This window comes from Labrus bergylta, chromosome 14 (assembly GCF_963930695.1).
Source record: "Labrus bergylta chromosome 14, fLabBer1.1, whole genome shotgun sequence".
Taxonomy (NCBI): domain Eukaryota; kingdom Metazoa; phylum Chordata; class Actinopteri; order Labriformes; family Labridae; genus Labrus; species Labrus bergylta.
The window spans coordinates 2,673,610-2,690,996 of NC_089208.1; the positions used below are offsets into that span (position 1 = coordinate 2,673,610).

The 17,387-nt window shown below is 42.1% G+C and overlaps 1 protein-coding gene across 2 annotated transcripts in view; it reads left to right on the plus strand.

Moving 5' to 3' along the window:
• The window catches only part of tmem132e (transmembrane protein 132E), a 449,773-nt gene that overhangs the window by 364,766 nt on the left and 67,620 nt on the right, over window positions 1-17,387 (plus strand). For both annotated transcript variants that reach the window (XM_065962848.1, XM_065962847.1), the window contains exon 3: window positions 11,138-11,278. In XM_065962848.1, coding sequence (XP_065818920.1) covers window positions 11,138-11,278 — 141 coding nt within the window. The remainder of the gene's footprint in view (window positions 1-11,137; window positions 11,279-17,387) is intronic.

The following is a 17,387-nucleotide window of genomic DNA, read 5'->3' on the forward strand; positions in this document are numbered from 1 at the left end:
GCAGTGGTATGGCTTTTACAACGATGGTGATTGGTTACAACGTGCCCGCTCGGTTTTATTGGTTTATTGATCAGTGTTGGTGATGTGTCGGCCTTGAACGAACCGGCTATTTGCTGGCTTTTCTTATGTGGACGATGGGTTTCCTCCTTTATTTAATACACCACAGAATAAAGGGATGATGAGCACTCTACAATTCACTTAGCAGACACTTTTATCCAAAGCGACGTACATCAGAGAGTAAGTACAACACAAGCAAGGATCTAGAAAAAAGGGAACAATGTCAGTCAGAGCAAACGATCAGCTTTGAGTCTGATTGGACACACAGGTGCTGACAGGAAGTGACCAGAGGCAAAGCACAACATTGAGGGCAGTTCTTGAGAGCTCTAATCAGTATAGAAACCATCTTATAAGGTGTCGTTATCAAACAAAAACCATCGTCATTACCATCATCATCATCAATAATATGGAGACCATCATCATTAAGTTAGTAGGTATTCATGAAAGAGCTGGGTCTTTAGCTTTTTCTTAAAGGTGCAGAGGGACTCTGCAGATCACATGGAGTTTGGAAGTTCATTCCACCACCGGGGGGCGACAGAGGAGAAGAGTCTAGTCAGAGACTTAGGACCCTGTTGTGAAGGTTGGATCAGACGCCTTTCATTGGCAGAGCGTAGTGGGGGGGAGGGAGTGTAGACCTGGATCAGAGAGTTAAAGTAAGGAGACGTTTCTGTCGCTGTTTTGTAAGCGAGCAGCACTCGGCCACAGACTCACCTAGCTTCACCATGTTTCAGACCAAACATTTAAAATAGCTTTATTATGGGAATTATAGAGTTAAGTGTAATTACAGGTTGTTCAAAAAGTCTGATTTATACTTCAGTGTTGAGTCGCCGCTGTAGATAGGCCGTTGTGATGTATGTCGACGTCAGTGCTACATACTTGTGTGTATTTGTGTGTCTGCAAAGCTCTGCAATAGCTTCATACAATCGCTAGTTTGCGGTACGTTTTCTATGCTAGTTATATCGGCAGGTTCCAGCTCTGCCACACATCCTGCTTGTTTGTGTGAAGGAAACCATGGCAACTTAAACAGAGTGTTTTTACAGTGTTGTTCTTTTCTTCTGGCCCTTGTGGGTGTCATTGCCCAAAGAGACCACACGAGGGTTTCAGCGATAAATAATGTTCTAGAGTTCTAACTTCTGCAGGATTTTGAAAATGGCGGCAATATCAAGAATGTTGTAAGTGCAGGAAATAAGATGCTACCCAGCGGACCAATCACAGGGCTTGCAAGCTGTCTCATTTCGATGTGTAGTTTTGAGTTTTGAGGAGGTGCAGGTCGACTGCGTAGGAACAGGGCTACGCAAAACTACAGCCATGCTTTGGGGTAAATTCAGAAATGTAGATATGTTGACAGGTGTGCACAGCTCCACCTCTTTGCCTCTAGATTGCTTGAAGATAAAGGTGGAGATTGCATTTCCAATATGGCGACTGCCATTTTTGTCCTTCAAAACACGTCTTCACAATCCAGTGGGTGACGTCACTGATGACTGCGTCCATGTTTTATACAGTCTGTGGTTCACACACTTTAAGAAACTGTCCTGCTGTTAAAAACACATTTGTAATAATAAGCTGCTGAAAATATTCCTCCTTCTAAAAGAACATTTGCAAACACTTCAGAATAAAAGAGAGAAGCACTTTGTTGAAGGAAATCGATCTTCAATTGAAAGAATGAAGTCTAATGTTTGCCTCGTCCTTTAAAAATGCCGTGTCATCGTCTTGTTTTGGAACAATGAGCAGACATTCCCAGTGATCTGCCTCCTCATTTCCTCCAAACATAACCAGCATTGCTCAGAAATGAAGGACAGAAACATCCGGGAGCAAATGGCATCATAAACACGTCGAGGTGTAAAAAGAAAGAAGGCATCCAAGAGAATGACAAAGCAGTTTTATAATTGCAGATTTTGGCACTGTATTGTAGTACCTTACCTCAGCATTGGATGTTTTTGTTGGCGCTCTGCTCTAATTATCTGGCTTGCTCATCTTTTTTCCGTCAGAGCTCGACTTTATTGTTTGTATTAATTACAGAGCACTGCGAGCCGGAGCAAAGTGCTGCTGATGGTACATGAAAGACAAACAGTTATGTTTGGGTTTTAGCCGGCTTGTTTTCCCCTCGATTTACGGCTGTTAAAAACTATAAATGTGCTGTTGTTAACTATGCCACTACTTTTTTTTAGGAGCCATACTTATCCCTGCCCTGCACTGCACAGCTCATTTTCACCTGCAAGAAATAAATCAGTTTTTTTGCGAGCCAGCAGCTGCAGTTTCAGACGTGTAATCTGCTCTGTGATATTTCCCCAGCTTCATATTCTAATTTCCAGAGCCTCCCATTAAAAAGTGTGTCCCCGACAAGCATCCCCGTCGTCTGGATTTCCAGCTGTACGTCTCCACGCCGCTGTCGGGGCAAACCTCAGAGCTGTTAACTGGCGACGATAAACATCAGTAGTGCTTGAGATGATTGATAAGATTGCCGCCCGATATCCAGGAGTGAGGCCGTGTTTGTCACCAGAGAGTTGTAAGAAACTATCACAGTGTTTGTGATGATTCATATTTTTTAGGGAAAACAAACTAGATGCAAGTTCAGATCGTGTTAGAAGGAGTATTAACTGGGGAAATTACTGGTTGAAGTCTGGTTTCCCATTATTCTCCTCATGATTAATCAGGGATTTATTGAAAGGGCTCGAACACTTTTAGCTTTTTAGCTGTGCTTGGATGGTGTGCAGACACCCACTACCAAAGGCATCCAAAGCCTGAAAGTTCACTCATGAAGAATTCAAATTAAAGTGTCCTCAAACTGCTGCTGTTGGCAAATACCTGCACACTGACACTCACCTGTGCTTTGGGGATTACGGAGAGCGTACTGTCCAGCCTTACCAAGGTGTCATGGGTCTAACTGGATAAAAACATCGATGAAGGGATGTTCCCACTTGAAAACCTCAGAGATGTCCTGGCTCTGGCCGCCCATTGGTCTACATAGTTGGAGTTTGGGGGGCTGATAGGGGCCATGTGGTTGGGTAGGTAGTATCGGTTTAGTCACTACCTGGCTGGCTCGCCAGAAAGGAGCCCGAGTCTGTTGAAGGTGGCAAAGCTGGTTGTGGTGCAATTTATGGCCATGTGGTAGGTTATGTAATTTATCAGTAGAGCATAGAGCCATAACTGGGATGAGGGGTATCTTCACTGAGCGCTTCACCTTAGATTAGAGAACAAGTTTCATGAGTTTAGTTCAAATGTTTTACTCTTAAACTTGAAAGACTTTAAAGTCTTTCTATGTGATTTTTCACACTTAAATATAATAGAAATCAAGTCTATCCTCTGAAAATAACTCTGTGAGTCATGACTGTCTACAATGGGTGTAACACCCGAGTCCCACTGTCTGTGATGTTTTCAGAGTTTTCAGAGTCCTATCTTCACTTTGTTTACATCGCCCGGACGGCCGGCTGACTCCTCCCCTCGTGTATAAAAGTTGTTTAATTGAGGGACTAGAGAAAAGAAGAATAACATACTGTACTCACTGCTTAACTGTGTTTCTAGATCACGCTCATTTCAGGTAAATTTATATGCAGTGTGAAGATACCAGCATAATAAAGATCGCTAGCATTAGCATGCTAACACAACAATGCAGCGCGATATAAAGCCTTTAATGTTCAAGTTAAGATATTTAAAGATTCCAACAAAGGTGATGAATCTGAAGTATACCTAAGTAATGGTTATTCCAAATAGAAAACAAAGATGAATGAAACTTGAAAAGCTGAGTCTGTTCGGCTGAATTGGGTTCCAAATAACACATCAAACCTCCTTTGAGGAACCTTCAATTGGTTGTGTCAGATGTTTTGGACCATCTGAGGTCCAAACTGCTCAACTCATTTTATTAAATAAATCTGATTGGTTGGAAGATAAACATTTGGGTTGTCATTTCCCATTGAGGAGGAGGTGGTGGGTCCTGAGGATAGACCAGTTGAGAACCACAGGTCTGGACTAATAACAGTGTATTTCATTGTAGCTTTTTAAAGAGATTAAAATCGAATACTTCTTTTTCTCCCCGCACAAACTCATTGTGGAAAAAATCCCTCTTTTGTGACTGCTCTGCTCTCTGGGACTTTCTCTTCAAACATGCTCCATAAATACTCTTTAAAAGGGCCATTAAGGAAACATTCAAGTCTTGGGGGCTATGATTTGATTTAATCCTGGTTTTGCATATTTTATTTAGTAACAGTAGCCAGTTTGATTAAATTTCAGAGCGTGGTGGGCAGTGGACATGATTCCTGGCAGAAAGTGTCATAACTGGGTCATGTGGACGTGGGCCTCGCTGCCCAGTGGAGAGAAATCCAAACACATGAGTACAAGCACAACATGGAGACACTGCAGGCTGCAAAGCAGGGACCGGGAGGATGTTAGTAAAAGAGTGTGCACAATGATGAAGTGAAGGATTTCAAGATTTGGTTTGAATTGATGCACAAGTGAGGCTTTCACTTTGAGCTTTTCAAGCGGCTGAATACTGACTCTGCTCAGGCTGAAATATTATATGTAGAAGAGTGAAAAAAGCAAGGGAGAAAAAACAGAGTATGGTATGAAATAATGTCATAATTTAAGGATAGATGAGCCACATTTTTGCAGGATAATCTCTCCCATTTCCCTTTGTTTGTTCCATGAAATGAGTGGAAATAAAACAGATTTTTATCTAAAAAATCAAGATCAAAAAGTTTGAAATTAAAAAATGCCTCAACTTTCTTCAAATTATTATTTTTTAAATCACTCAAATAGAGCAGGGTTGCACTTCTGCCCCTTGTGGCAAAAAGAAGAACTACAGAGGAAGTAACAGGTGTAATGAGGGGAAGACAGCGCTGTGTGTGCTCCCACAGCACTGTAACACAATGTGAAACCACACACAGACACCAATATCACTCTGCTGTGGGTGCAATGTGGAAGTAAAAAAACAAATTCATAATGACGCTTTATTACAGTGCTGTTATCGAATCACAATCTTTAAATGGTCGATGATGGGTTGAAAAAAAAAGAAGAAAACTCATAATGACCACTCTTTTTTGTCGTTTTCTTTTTCGCCATTTTGCCTTTTTTATTGGATAAAGATGAAGATAAAGATAAACTTTATTGATCACCCATGGGGGAAATGTTTTTCGTTACAGCAGCTCAAGAAAACGGGAATATAATTATTAAAAATAACAAGAAGTTAAAAATCTAAAAGTATGTACATAAGACAGCTGAAGAAAGACAGGAAATGTTGAGGGATGACGTGTAGAAAAGGGCCGAGGTCATTAAGGATCCCAAGTCTCTGTGCCCGCAACATAACAACCAGGCTGTCCGGCGCCCATTCTTTTCTCCCTTTTTGAGCTGTAATTACAGGAAGGAAAATACATTCAAAACGTTTTTTCTTTTTCTTCTCACTTGCCTCTTGACCCCCTGGTAAATACTGTTAACAAAGTAGGCCGCACATTCCCAGGAGCTGAAGAAGTAATTTTCTAATTATCGCTGATTGATCGCTCGTTGACCAGTCTTTTGTTTCTCGCTGATTTCCCCCACTAAATACAAAAAAAAACAAAATGTGAAAACTCCAGAGAGGATAAGCAGGGCAAGCAATCACAACTCTGGCCATGAAAGTGTGTTGACCAAAAGCTCTCCTGTTTAGCAGTCTGTAAGCCAACTCCCGGGTCTAATAGGTGTTGCCATGGCAGAGGGAATCTGTGTGGAATGACTAAGTAATAGCTGGAGTGGCTCGCACGGCCTCTCCACTTTCTTTTTTTCCCCGTGTAGCAGCAGCAAGGAGCAGCAGCTCGGCTCACACACACATTTTCTGAGAATTTCGAGGGGGGTGTGCATTTTTGCTGCGCAGCTTTTTCCGTTTGCAATGCTCTTTCATTAATCTGCATTAACACTGTTCAATGGGGAGCCTGATTCATGCGACGCTCCCATGGGTACCATTTCATCCCCCTCTCGTTTGTGGTGCAAAGATGAAGCAGGTTGCGTGAGAAAGGGGGCCGCCGTCTAATTAAAAACAACCATTCGGCATAATATGTGGGCGCTCTTAAAAAGATTGTGATGAATATTTGGTGTTTTTTTTTTTAAAACTGTTGGTGAGTGGAGCTAATAAATGTAAAAACAAGTTTCTCTCATCAGGGTTGCATCTCTGCCAAGAAATGAACTACAAATGGTTTGTCATGGTTATAAAATGCAATTATCACCTCTTATGATCAGCAATTTTTACGAGCAGTGATCAAGTAAATCAGGTCACCTCATTTAAACGAGAGTCTGAGGGCATTGAGTTTTCTTCCTTTTCAGCTTCACGTCAAAGGCAACACACGCCTGATCGGGAGGATTTCTTAAACATTACACGTCTCCGTTTCATCTGCCTCGTGACGCCGCCCTGTCAGATAATTACTGTATCTCCTCTTAATATGGGAGGCTTGATGAAAGAAGACAATAAGAGCTGCAATAACCAGAAACAATGTTTGTTAAAGCTGCAACCTGTGAGAGCTGCAGCGTCTGTTTACTTCAGGCTCATTGGAAAAGCAGAACACATCTTTTTTTTTTGTCTGATGGGAGGATTTGGAGCATGACGTGTTGAGGAGAGGAAATGCAAAAGCAAGTCGAGTCAATGTTGTATAGTGTAGATCACAATGTCATGAATCAGATACCCTTAGCAACCCCCACCCCGCCCACCTTTTCATTAATATTTGACTTGCCAACCAAAAAGCTGGAAAGATAAGGCACAATTGAAGCACATTTTTTTAAAGGTCACATATCCTCCTCCTCTTCTTCAGTTTAAATAAGTCTCAGAGCTCCTCAAAACATGTGTGTGAAGTTTCTTGTTCTAAATCCACTCTGATCCTGTATTTGATCATGTCTATAAACCCCTCTATTTCAGCCCTGCTCAGAACAGGCTGTTTCTGTGTCTGTACCTTTAAATATGTAAATGAGCTGTGTCTGACCACGCTCCATGTCCTATACGGTGAGAAGGCAGACTCAGAGGGCAGAACAAACACCTAGCTGTGGGAGTGTCACCCACCTGGGGGAGGGGCTACTGCCCTTTGTGATGTCATGAAGGGAAAATCTCCAAACGGCACACATTTTCTGAAAAGTGGAGCAGGCAGAAGACGGAGAAGATGGACTTTTCTCATCATTGTGGGGTTTGTAGACAGACTAGAGACACATGTTAGAGTTAGAGAAACATGAAGCGTATTTTAGACTTTAAATTAAGGTGACAATATTCAGCTTTAACTAGTAGCCTATTAGCTAATTATTAGCGTACTGGCTGCTTAGTAAGTACCTTATTCTACATCACCATAGTCTATACATAACAGGTCATTAACTGAGAGTTTGCCCTCACTAACCTCCTTATTACCGCTTATTTTAATAAGTCAGGAAGTTGTTTTACATGAATTAGGATCTTAATATTATTTGCTCAGTATGGCCTTTATAAGGTAGAAGTACCTCATTGTGTCTGCTTCTTCTTCTGCGTTTATCCAAAGTAAGACCAATGGTTATGGTTGACCAAAAGTTAGGTTGAGACAGTATTTTCAAAATGGCACCCACCCAGACTGAAGTCTCCTTCAGTAACTAATGGGTGACCTCACTGAGACTATGTTTATGTACAGTCTTCAAGTTCTGGCCAATGCGCTAACAATAGCTGTTATTTCAGACAGTAATGACCTAAGGTCTGTTGGGTTGTTAATCTGTTAATTTGGTGGATATTTTTACAGCAGTTCTATGAACTAGGAAATTCAACCCAAGAAAGAATCAAATTGTTAATTGCTCAATGGCTAATTATCCATTAATGGTTTTTAATTAACATGCAAATTTTCCAATTACCACATTCTAAGACACAATAAGAAGCAGAGTGGAGGACTGTGCTCGTTAAAACACGGGGCTCTGTTTGAGATGTGTGCCTGTTTCTGTCTGAAGGCGGCGGGGGGGGGGGGGGGGGGGGGGGACACATCTCGGGCTGAAAGTCAATTGCTTTCACAAAATCATGGATGAGTGGTCGACGCACTGAGCGCAGGTTAGCGTAGCAAATGGAAACACCTCGGCAGGGGGACTTTTTTTTTATCTGTCAAAGAAATAAATGGAATGATGTGGAAGATGCTGCTGAAGGAGCCGCGGAAGTTTTCCGTCGAATGCAAATGAGGGACACTTGAGGGATGGAAAAAAAAAGAGGATTTGGGGTAATGCTCTCAGTGAAGTTTGTCCAGACTGAGCTTTTTGTTTGTCTTTTCGGAAATGCCGTGATCTCAGAGGAAACAACTGTGTTTTCCTGCAAACAAGGCGAAATCGTTCAGATCCTTTAAAGTTCTGCAGGAAATTCAGAATTGGCCTCAAATTCTCAGAAAGCAAAGCCGCAACCTTTTGGTCTCCACTGCCTCCATCGTGTTATCATCACAGAATCTATAGACGACTTTCTTTGTTCCTCTCGGGATGCAGGGTTACTGTTAACGTAACCGTCGAGAAGGCAGACAAACAACAGCCAAACACGTGTTAATAATTCATCTCTATCTCATATTTCATGGAAATGAGACCCTCGGATCAATACTCTCTGTTGGCTCTGCATGTCTGTGGATGATCTTTGTTTGTTTCCACCGGTGCAGGAGTCGGGGCGTGGCTCTGTGGTCAAATGAGCAGAATCACAATAACCAGGCAAAGAGTGCTTTTGTTTTTGTGTTTTTCTTTTCCCCCTCTCTCTCTCTGCTGGTTAGTATTCAGTTCCTGTGGACGCCTTAATAGCTCGTCAAGGTAAAGTCACAGAGGACAGCTGCCAAAACCGGTTTTCTGCCCAGCTGATTGAAAAATCTAATTATTCGTCATTGATGTGAAGAGTCTCCTGGCTCTTGGTTTTAAGGTAGAAGAAAGCAGCGCTGTCATCAAGATTCACATTAAAAGGCGAGGCAGTTTCTGGAGGCTTGCAAAGTTTCCCCCCCAGCTGATCCCCGATTCGTTTGAGTTGCAGCAGGTACGAGCCAGAAAAGGTTCAGGAAATCCTCCCTGCTTAACGCTCACAGTTTGAACATCTTTTTTCCAACATTTAATATTTCCATTCGGTGTGACTCTGCCCATATGTGGATGCTGCTACTAAATTTAAATGTGAAAAATGAATCAAAGCCGACAGTTTTTACAAAAATGTGACGCTACTTGCTGCACACCAAGCTCAGAGCTGGATTATCTACAAACCACATCATATCCAACCCTTTAAATCTCTCTAGATTTTGTATATATTTGTTCCATAGACTGCTTATAGGGAGTGGATATTGTGAATCCTACAGCTTTCCACTAGGGCAGTAGCCATCTTGGATTTATGCAGCCAGAAGTGACCTTACAGGGATACTTCACCCATTAGCGTTAATCTTTGTATCAGTAGAAACCTGGTAGTATTTTTGAACGGTCGTGCATCCCGCCCTCATTTTCTCCTGAGGTGGGAAATCTTTGTATTTCTGAGTCTGTAAAGGAGCTTCCACTGACGCAAAATGACGATTTTTGCGTCACTGGAAGCTGTTGCGGTTAGCGGGGTGAAACTACAGCGCTACTTCGTCATATTTTCGACTAGTGAAGCTACAGACCAATCACAGGTCAGTGGGTGGGAACTCACCATATTCACCGCCATATTGCTTGGAAGCTACGCTAACAGGCTCAATGGAGAAAGCTAATCAAGTATTTCTGATTCTGATACTGAAATAGAGGACCTTAGTGGGAGTGGCCTGCGGTGCTGTGCATTCTGGGATTTGGTGTCTTTCATCAACATGAGCCAAAAAGACACTTTCTGCCTTTTCTCAGTCAAGAAGGCACCAACTTCAAAATGTATTTCACATTTCTACATATATGACCCAATGTCAATACAGATTCATGTTTCAACGGGTGAAGTATCCCTTTAACAAGGTGGGCCTTAAGATCTCTGGCATCCTGCTACCACCTGTCAGTCAACGTAGTCACACCCCTATGTTTGCAAATTTATGAATAACTAAGGCTTAATTAAATTGGAAAGGACGAGTTAAAAAAAAATATCACCACCTGTACAGAGTGTACCAATAAACACATGAGCTATACAGACCAGGCTGTAAACATGTTTATTCTGCTGTACATGGATGTTTAATATGGGCTCTACTCACGATTTCTTGAGGCAGCTAGCCTCTAGTGGACACTCGAGAAACTGCAGTTTGTTCGTTTTTTTTGCACTTCCTCATTGGTTTCATCTTCAACACGGAGGTCGCTGCTTGGCTGTATTTCATGTCAGAAGGAAGGAATCTGTTTGATCTCTTCTCTGCATCGTTACACAAAGTAATGTGTGGGCGGGTTTCAACGAGTCTTGAGGGTTTGACGCATGTTTCTTAGTTTCACTTTGATTAACTAATTTCCTGGATTTGATGTGAGACAAGTGCTTGATAAGTACTCACATTTTCATCGTGATTTTTTTCTCCTGCATTTGAACGAGGCGATATAAATGTGGAAATATAAAACGTCTACACTCAGTTCTCTGTGTTTTTAATGTGAATTCCAGAGGTATAAGTTGTCCTCCATGTTGAAGTGTCCTTGAGCAAAGAGTGTGAACCCATTCCCTCTCCAGGGTTCCTCTGCTCGAGCTTCATCTGACCTGCTTGTACAGTCTGTTCTCCCTGAGGAGGAGAGGGTTATAGGATGAAGTTATCCTGATATCATGTCATATAAGGAAGTCCAATATTGTTTCATCTGTGATTTGTAGGATTTAAAAGTTGTGTGTGTTTCCAAACCATGCACTGTAAATCGGAAGTGTTTCAGAAGTAAAAGCCGTGGAAATGTCCGGTGGGTGCGGTGTAAATCCTGGAAGATTTGATTTTATAGAAAGTGTTCTTGAACACCGTGACCTGAGGTGGTCCGGGGCCTCCTGGCCTCATGTATCATCACACTGCCATCTCCATTCATCTCTGTTATTGATTCATCTGTGGAATTGCTTCTGTCATGACGCAATGCGAGAAGGATGGGCCGCAGCACACGGAGGGTTGCGACCTCTGACCTCACACATAAATCCTCCACCTCTAATAAAATTGACTCATCCTCGTTTGTTTTTCTTCTCTTCTTCCCCTCTTCCCTCCCTCTTTTCTATTTCCTGCAGGGTCAAAGCGAAGAAAGGGGTGAACCTGATCCAGACTAAGTCCAAGAACGCCCAGTGGAAGGTGGAGTGGGAGGTGGTGTCGGGCGCCAAGCATTCCATCACCACCATCGATGTGAACAAGAACAAAGCAGTCAAACAGGGGTAAGTCAACAGCCCGGGGCCTAAACACACTCCGTCTGTCTTACAAACTACTGCAGCTGCAGAGGGTGATTCCTGCTCTCCGCTCCTGCTACCATATTTTTCTTCCTTAACAATCGGGAAAAAAAAAAACCTCAGAAAAAAACGTTTCTTTGCATGTAGCAGTCACAGCTCGCTCTCTGATTAAAGGCAGCTTTTAAAGGCGCTCACTGCTCGCTGTAAACGCCTCAGGAGCTGCAGAAGATAAAATACAGTGCCGGCCCTCAGCAGAGACTAAAGCACCCTGCACTTTACAGCACACAGAGCTGAATGAATGGAGATGTTATCGGGGTTCGGTCGCTCTGCATCTGCTCTTAATTCAGCCCTCTGTAGAGTGATGAAGTGGTTTGACTGCAGGTATTAAAATACCTTCAAGATGAGATCCTGTCTAACAGCTGTAATTATGCCAACTTCCTCAAAGAGTCACAAAAACAAATCACAGTCCTGCGGCGCCTGATGGGAGTGAAACAAGAGATTTGGTGAGCTCAATTTGCACTGAATGGTTTAACAGCCTATAAATGAAGTTTTGACTCTACTTTTAGAAAAGCAGACACAAAAAAAGTACCAAAAAACATGTAAACAGGGAGAACAAATAAGAAACAGCTAATTTTTAAATATCTTAACAGGATTTTTTTTTTACGTCATTTTTTCCAACTTTTTTTTAATCGATCGTTTTAGCAAATCTGTCTTGACTAGTGGAGGTTTTTAATTTTGATCCTTAATGATTAAAAGTAGAAAAAATGTCTGCTGTTAAACAATCATTTTTTTTCCAATGGAAAATGCTGATATTCAATAGTTAATCATGATTTATAGTTTTTTTAATCACATGTTTGAAATTCCATTATCTTGCATTTCAATATAGTTTTGTCATGCTTTTATTTTGTAATTTTGTACTGTCATTAAAGAGGACGTATTATCCTTCTCCACCTTTTCAAACAGTCCCCTGTGGTCTAAATGAAACATCTGTGCTGTGCTTTGGTCAAAATATAACATGAATCAAGCACCAGAGGAGGTTTGTGACCCTGTATAAACCTGCTCTCTCAGAACGCTCCGTTTTGGTGTGTCTGTCTCTTTAAATGCAATGAGCCCCCCCCCCCCCCCCCCCCCCCACCCCCCCAGATATCACTCCTTCACTAGCGAGAATAAAAATGATGGACCTGCACAAAAGTTTTGCTCTAGGCTGGGGGGTGGAGTTACCAGGGGAGGTTCGGAGGGGATTTTTTTTTTTTTTTACCAGAATCCCACTGTTTTCATAATATGTCCCCCTTTAAGCTTAGGTTCATTTACTTCCTGTTTGGATAGAAAAAACTGCTTTCAATTTGCTAATAAAATAAGAAAAATTGTGGTGTGTATATAAATACTGTGAATGTTCATCACTCAGCTGCTTAATGAATTGTAAAGTGAATGTGAGTTGTAGAGTTTTGTGTAACATCCTTGAGGTTAATGACAACCTAATGAATAGACTGTCAAATGGAAATAGACAATTTCATATTTAAGTCGCTGAAAAATCTGAACATAATCAGATTGGGATACTGAAGAGAGAGACCTCTCCATGCGTAGGAGAGTACAGATTTATTTTCAGTCAAGGGGAAATGAAAACAAATGATTACGGTCAGATAATAAAACTATTATTAGCGTCAGTCTAAGAAGAGAAGGTGCTGCCTAGATATTATTGAGCTGCTTATTTCATCATAGTGAATTTATATCAGCTGTTTGCATATTAACAAATGTTGTGCAGTTTGTCCGGCCCTTTGAGGGAGAGCAGCTAAATATTATTTTTATGTGTTGCACTAAAGTCATTAAGAGCTGAAGCACTGGGAGCCGAGGAAGCATCCCAGAACGGCTGCGGTTTGAATATCCGCCTCACCATGGACTCCCTCAGAGATGACGGGAGCAGAGAGCGGCCTCACCTGAAAAAAAGGAAACCCCAGCGTTCATCTCTTGTTTACTTCTTAGCACCTTTCTTGGCAACCTTTCTTGCTATATTTAGTGACCCATGTCATGTAATTTTTGCCACCCTGTCACCATGTGGGACATGTCCAGTAGGGGGTCAAGCATGGTCGGAGAGAAAATGTGTCACACTGCATTTAGTCAGGGAACCCGGTCAGTTCTGCGACCACCTGAAGAAAAAAAAGAGCCAAACAATGAGCTCGCAAAGAGAAACCGAAGAGTGGAGGCACAGAAGAATTCAGGGTTTTATTTAAAAACAAGTATTCATGCCTCCTGAGCCTTTCTCATGGGAATGCTTTGTTGTAAAAATTGGTTTGTAATACTTGTTTGTTTGGCTTGTTTGGACGCCTGCATGAAGTCATTATTGGTGTCAGATTGGATCAGCGTGTCAGGAAGATTTAGTAATCAATTCCCAGAATGATATCGCCATGGTAATTTGCGATGTGGGATGTGCTCCCGAATATTAGAATTGCTATTTCCTTCTTGTCGGGACTGACTTTTACTTCACATATTTTAGTTCTCTATTATCTGTCTGAGCCTGTGAGTCCAGGAGCAAATGGACTTTTATATGCAAAAAAAAATATTGCACTGCTGTGTATTTTCTTCCAATTTGGTTGCAATTGCAAGGTCAGATCACAGGAAGTCAAACATATTTGAATTCCCTCTTTCGCATTTTAAAGTCAGGGTTGGTGTTTTCCTTCAGATCCACTTTTTAAAGATTCTGGTGTAAATTGTCTTTAGGTCCTGACAGACATTAATAACTCATGTTCTCTGAAAAAGGAACAAAGAAAATCCATCATCTGTATCAGTTTGTAAGTCTGTAAAAACTTCAACCAATGTCTGCCACGAGGTACCAATCTGATGAACCAATCAGACGCCTCCCTGTCTCCCTGCTCGCTCTCTACACTCAAAGCTCGTCACCGATGACTTTAGGAGTTTATACTGAGAGTTTACTGACCGCTGAATGAGACATGAGACGACGTAGTTTCTACACAATGACAGAGATGAGCTGAGGTCCACTTCTGGAGTAAAGGCGCTCGTGCATGTAAGTGAGGGGGCGTGGCTTAAGAGGGAGCACAGAGGGGAGGAGGTGCAGACGGAGCACTGAGGGAATGCTACTTTCAAAATCATGCTAGTTTTTGAAAATGACCAACCCTGCCTTTAACTCTTAAAAAAAAAAAAAAAAAAAAAAAGAAGAATGTTGCATGAATTTAGAAAAGGGTTCAGAATAAATACAGTGAGAAGTTTTTGTTACCTGACTTTTCAGCAGCTACCTGTACATTCCCCGTGGCGTACTTTTGATTAAATCTTCTTTGTTTTACCAGGAGAGTTTTTCCCAACCCTGGTTTTCCTTCTTGTTGTCTGATGAGCTCTGACTGTAGGACAAAACTGTGCAGCAGCAGCAGCCTCCTGAAACTCACAGACTTTACAATAATGAGCCCAAAAACACATGAAATTCTCCCGACAATTCCTCCCCTAATTATCCACTGCAGCGCAGTAATAAGGAGAGCTTTAATATGTTTTCTAAGTTCAATAATTGTTCACATTCATTTGTCTTTTTGTGCGAGATTTAAGCAGCAAACTAGTAACTGCTTAGTATTTAAAATCCATCCTCACACACATACACACACACACACACACACACATGCACACAAGCCAAAGCCCCACTTTGCATCTAATTGTGAATACATCTGAGTGCCTGTTCTGTTTGAACATCTGGTTTTGTTTACTCAAAATTACCTGAAACTGAGGAAGTGGGGTGACAGTGTTTTCCCTCCAGGGCCGTATTGTTGATCTCTTCATCGCTTTGCTCTCTTTTTTAATATTCTCTTCTCATCTCAGACTCTCTCTCTCTCTTTATCAGATCTCACTTTAGTCAGTGCTGGATTCATTCTAGATATTTGTTCTTCTGTTGCCCTCCATCAGTGGCGGTCCCGTTCTGACAGCAGCTCGTTGATAACGCCGCATGAAGCGATGCGTTATTGATCGCGGTCAATGGGTTTCAAATGAATAATGTTCTGGAAAAATGCTGCGATAGTTCCACTGACACAGACCGGACAGCAGAAACAGACGATTGTTTTATTACAATGGTTCTTTTTTCTTCTTTTTTTTGGTGCGAGGGTTGAAGTGAGAAACAGCCGAGATCGAGCGCTCACAAAAAACGAGTGCAGTAAAACATCCAGGTCTACACTCCCCCCCCCCCCCCCCCCCCCCCACGCTCTGCCAATGAAAGGCGTCTGATCCAACCTTCACTACAGGGTCCTAAGTCTCTGACTAGACTCTTCTCCTCTGTCGCCCCCCGGTGGTGGTTCGAACTTTCAAACACCATTCGATCTGCAGAGTCCCTCTGCACCTTTAAGAAAAAGCTAAAGACCCAGCTCTTTATGATCAACTCATGGTCGCTGCGATGAGGAATATAGCTGATGTACAAAGGGTGCGCGATATAACCGCTTGGCTATCCGTCGCTGCAAGCAGACAATTCTTAAATAAATTGTGCTCAGTTGAGTGTTTTCTAAACCCAAGACTATAGTCTGAATTTAAATTAACGTTTAATCGGCTTTGAAATAAGTTGCTTAGTTACATCCCCCAAACTTAAGCGAGGTGATCTGACACGACTACCACCTGACGCCCCTGACGCTCAGACTCCACCATCGGACTGTGTCGTCCCCACAACCACCAACGTCCTCATTACTGCACTTCCTGCTCCAACCTCCACCTCAGCGGGGAGGAACTGTGGACAACAGGAACGCGAGGAATACAAAGAAGAAATCCTTCCTGCATCTTCTCCCATATGCTCTTTTGTAAAGCATCTCGAGATAACACTTGTTATGAATTGGCGCTATACAAATAGTGATTGATTGACCCCTACATGAGACCCCAGGCGGGATGTTAAAGGATTGTTCTTTGACATCTTGGGAATGAAGACCGACTTTAAAGATGCTTTGAGTTACGTTTTCATTCGTACAGAGCCAGGCTAGCCATTTCCACCTGCTTCCTGTCCTTATGCTAAGCTAGGCTAACGGTGACTTCTTCCCGCTTTTATTTCTGCAGAATGTCCCTTTACATTTCTCTAGCTGCTCGTTAAACTCGGAGTCACAAACTGAAGAGCTCTAGACTTGACAGCGTCGACATAAGCATGGTCCACTCCCTCTGTTCACCATCTCTCCTCTTCTCCTGCCCTGAAGTGCTTTGATCCGACGATCTCTCCCTGTTAATCAGTTCAAACAGACCCTCTGATCAAAGAATGAAATCCTCCCCCGAGTCCTGAAAAAACCTCTCAAAGCTACAACTTTTAAACATACACTTTGTGCTGTACAGACGGCACATCGTTAACTTAAAGGGAAAGAGGCTGGACTTTGTTCAGCCACGTTTGCCTCCCCCTCTTCTCTCCTCCTCTCCGCTATGAAGACACTCATCTTAAGTTTTCACTGCCCATTACGTCTTTTAAAATGCATTATGTAAAAATGTTCAGTGTGTTGTTCCTGTTTGTTGCGATCAAAGCTGAAAGGTGTCTTGAATAATACCGCTGATTTCCATTGTTAATTTCAATAATGGAAGACAAAGGAGAACAAAGTGCAGGAGAGATCCACGAGACATTTCCCTCTGGAATCCACATTTTTTTTAGGAACTAGACATCTAGTGACATTAATTAGCTAACACATACATAATTTAGTATTTTGACGTAAAGGTCACCCTTTAATTCTGGTGAGATTTCTTCAGGGAACTGTAATAAGAAAAGAAAAAGTGTTACACAAGAGCTACTAGAGCAGCGAAGAGAAAAACACTAATTTAAGAAAAAAGATGATCTTTCATATAGTCGCAGATCAGACTTCCTCATAAGAAGTGGATTCAGCCACGATGATGTCACCCATTGGTTTCTGGACTCTAGTTTCGTAGCTTCGGCTTTTTGGCCTTCGCCCAGGAGGCGGAGCTAAAGAGGAATGGGAGGGTGGATAAACACTTACTTAATAAAAAAGCATTCTTAAGGGAATTAAATATGTTGAAGAAAACATCATCTGGCTTTTCAGGAATGGTCGGATGAGCGAGTTGCTTTAAATATTTTGCGCGGCAAGGAATTGTGGGACGGCATTATCTCATCTCCTTAAGTAAAGGATGGTCCAGT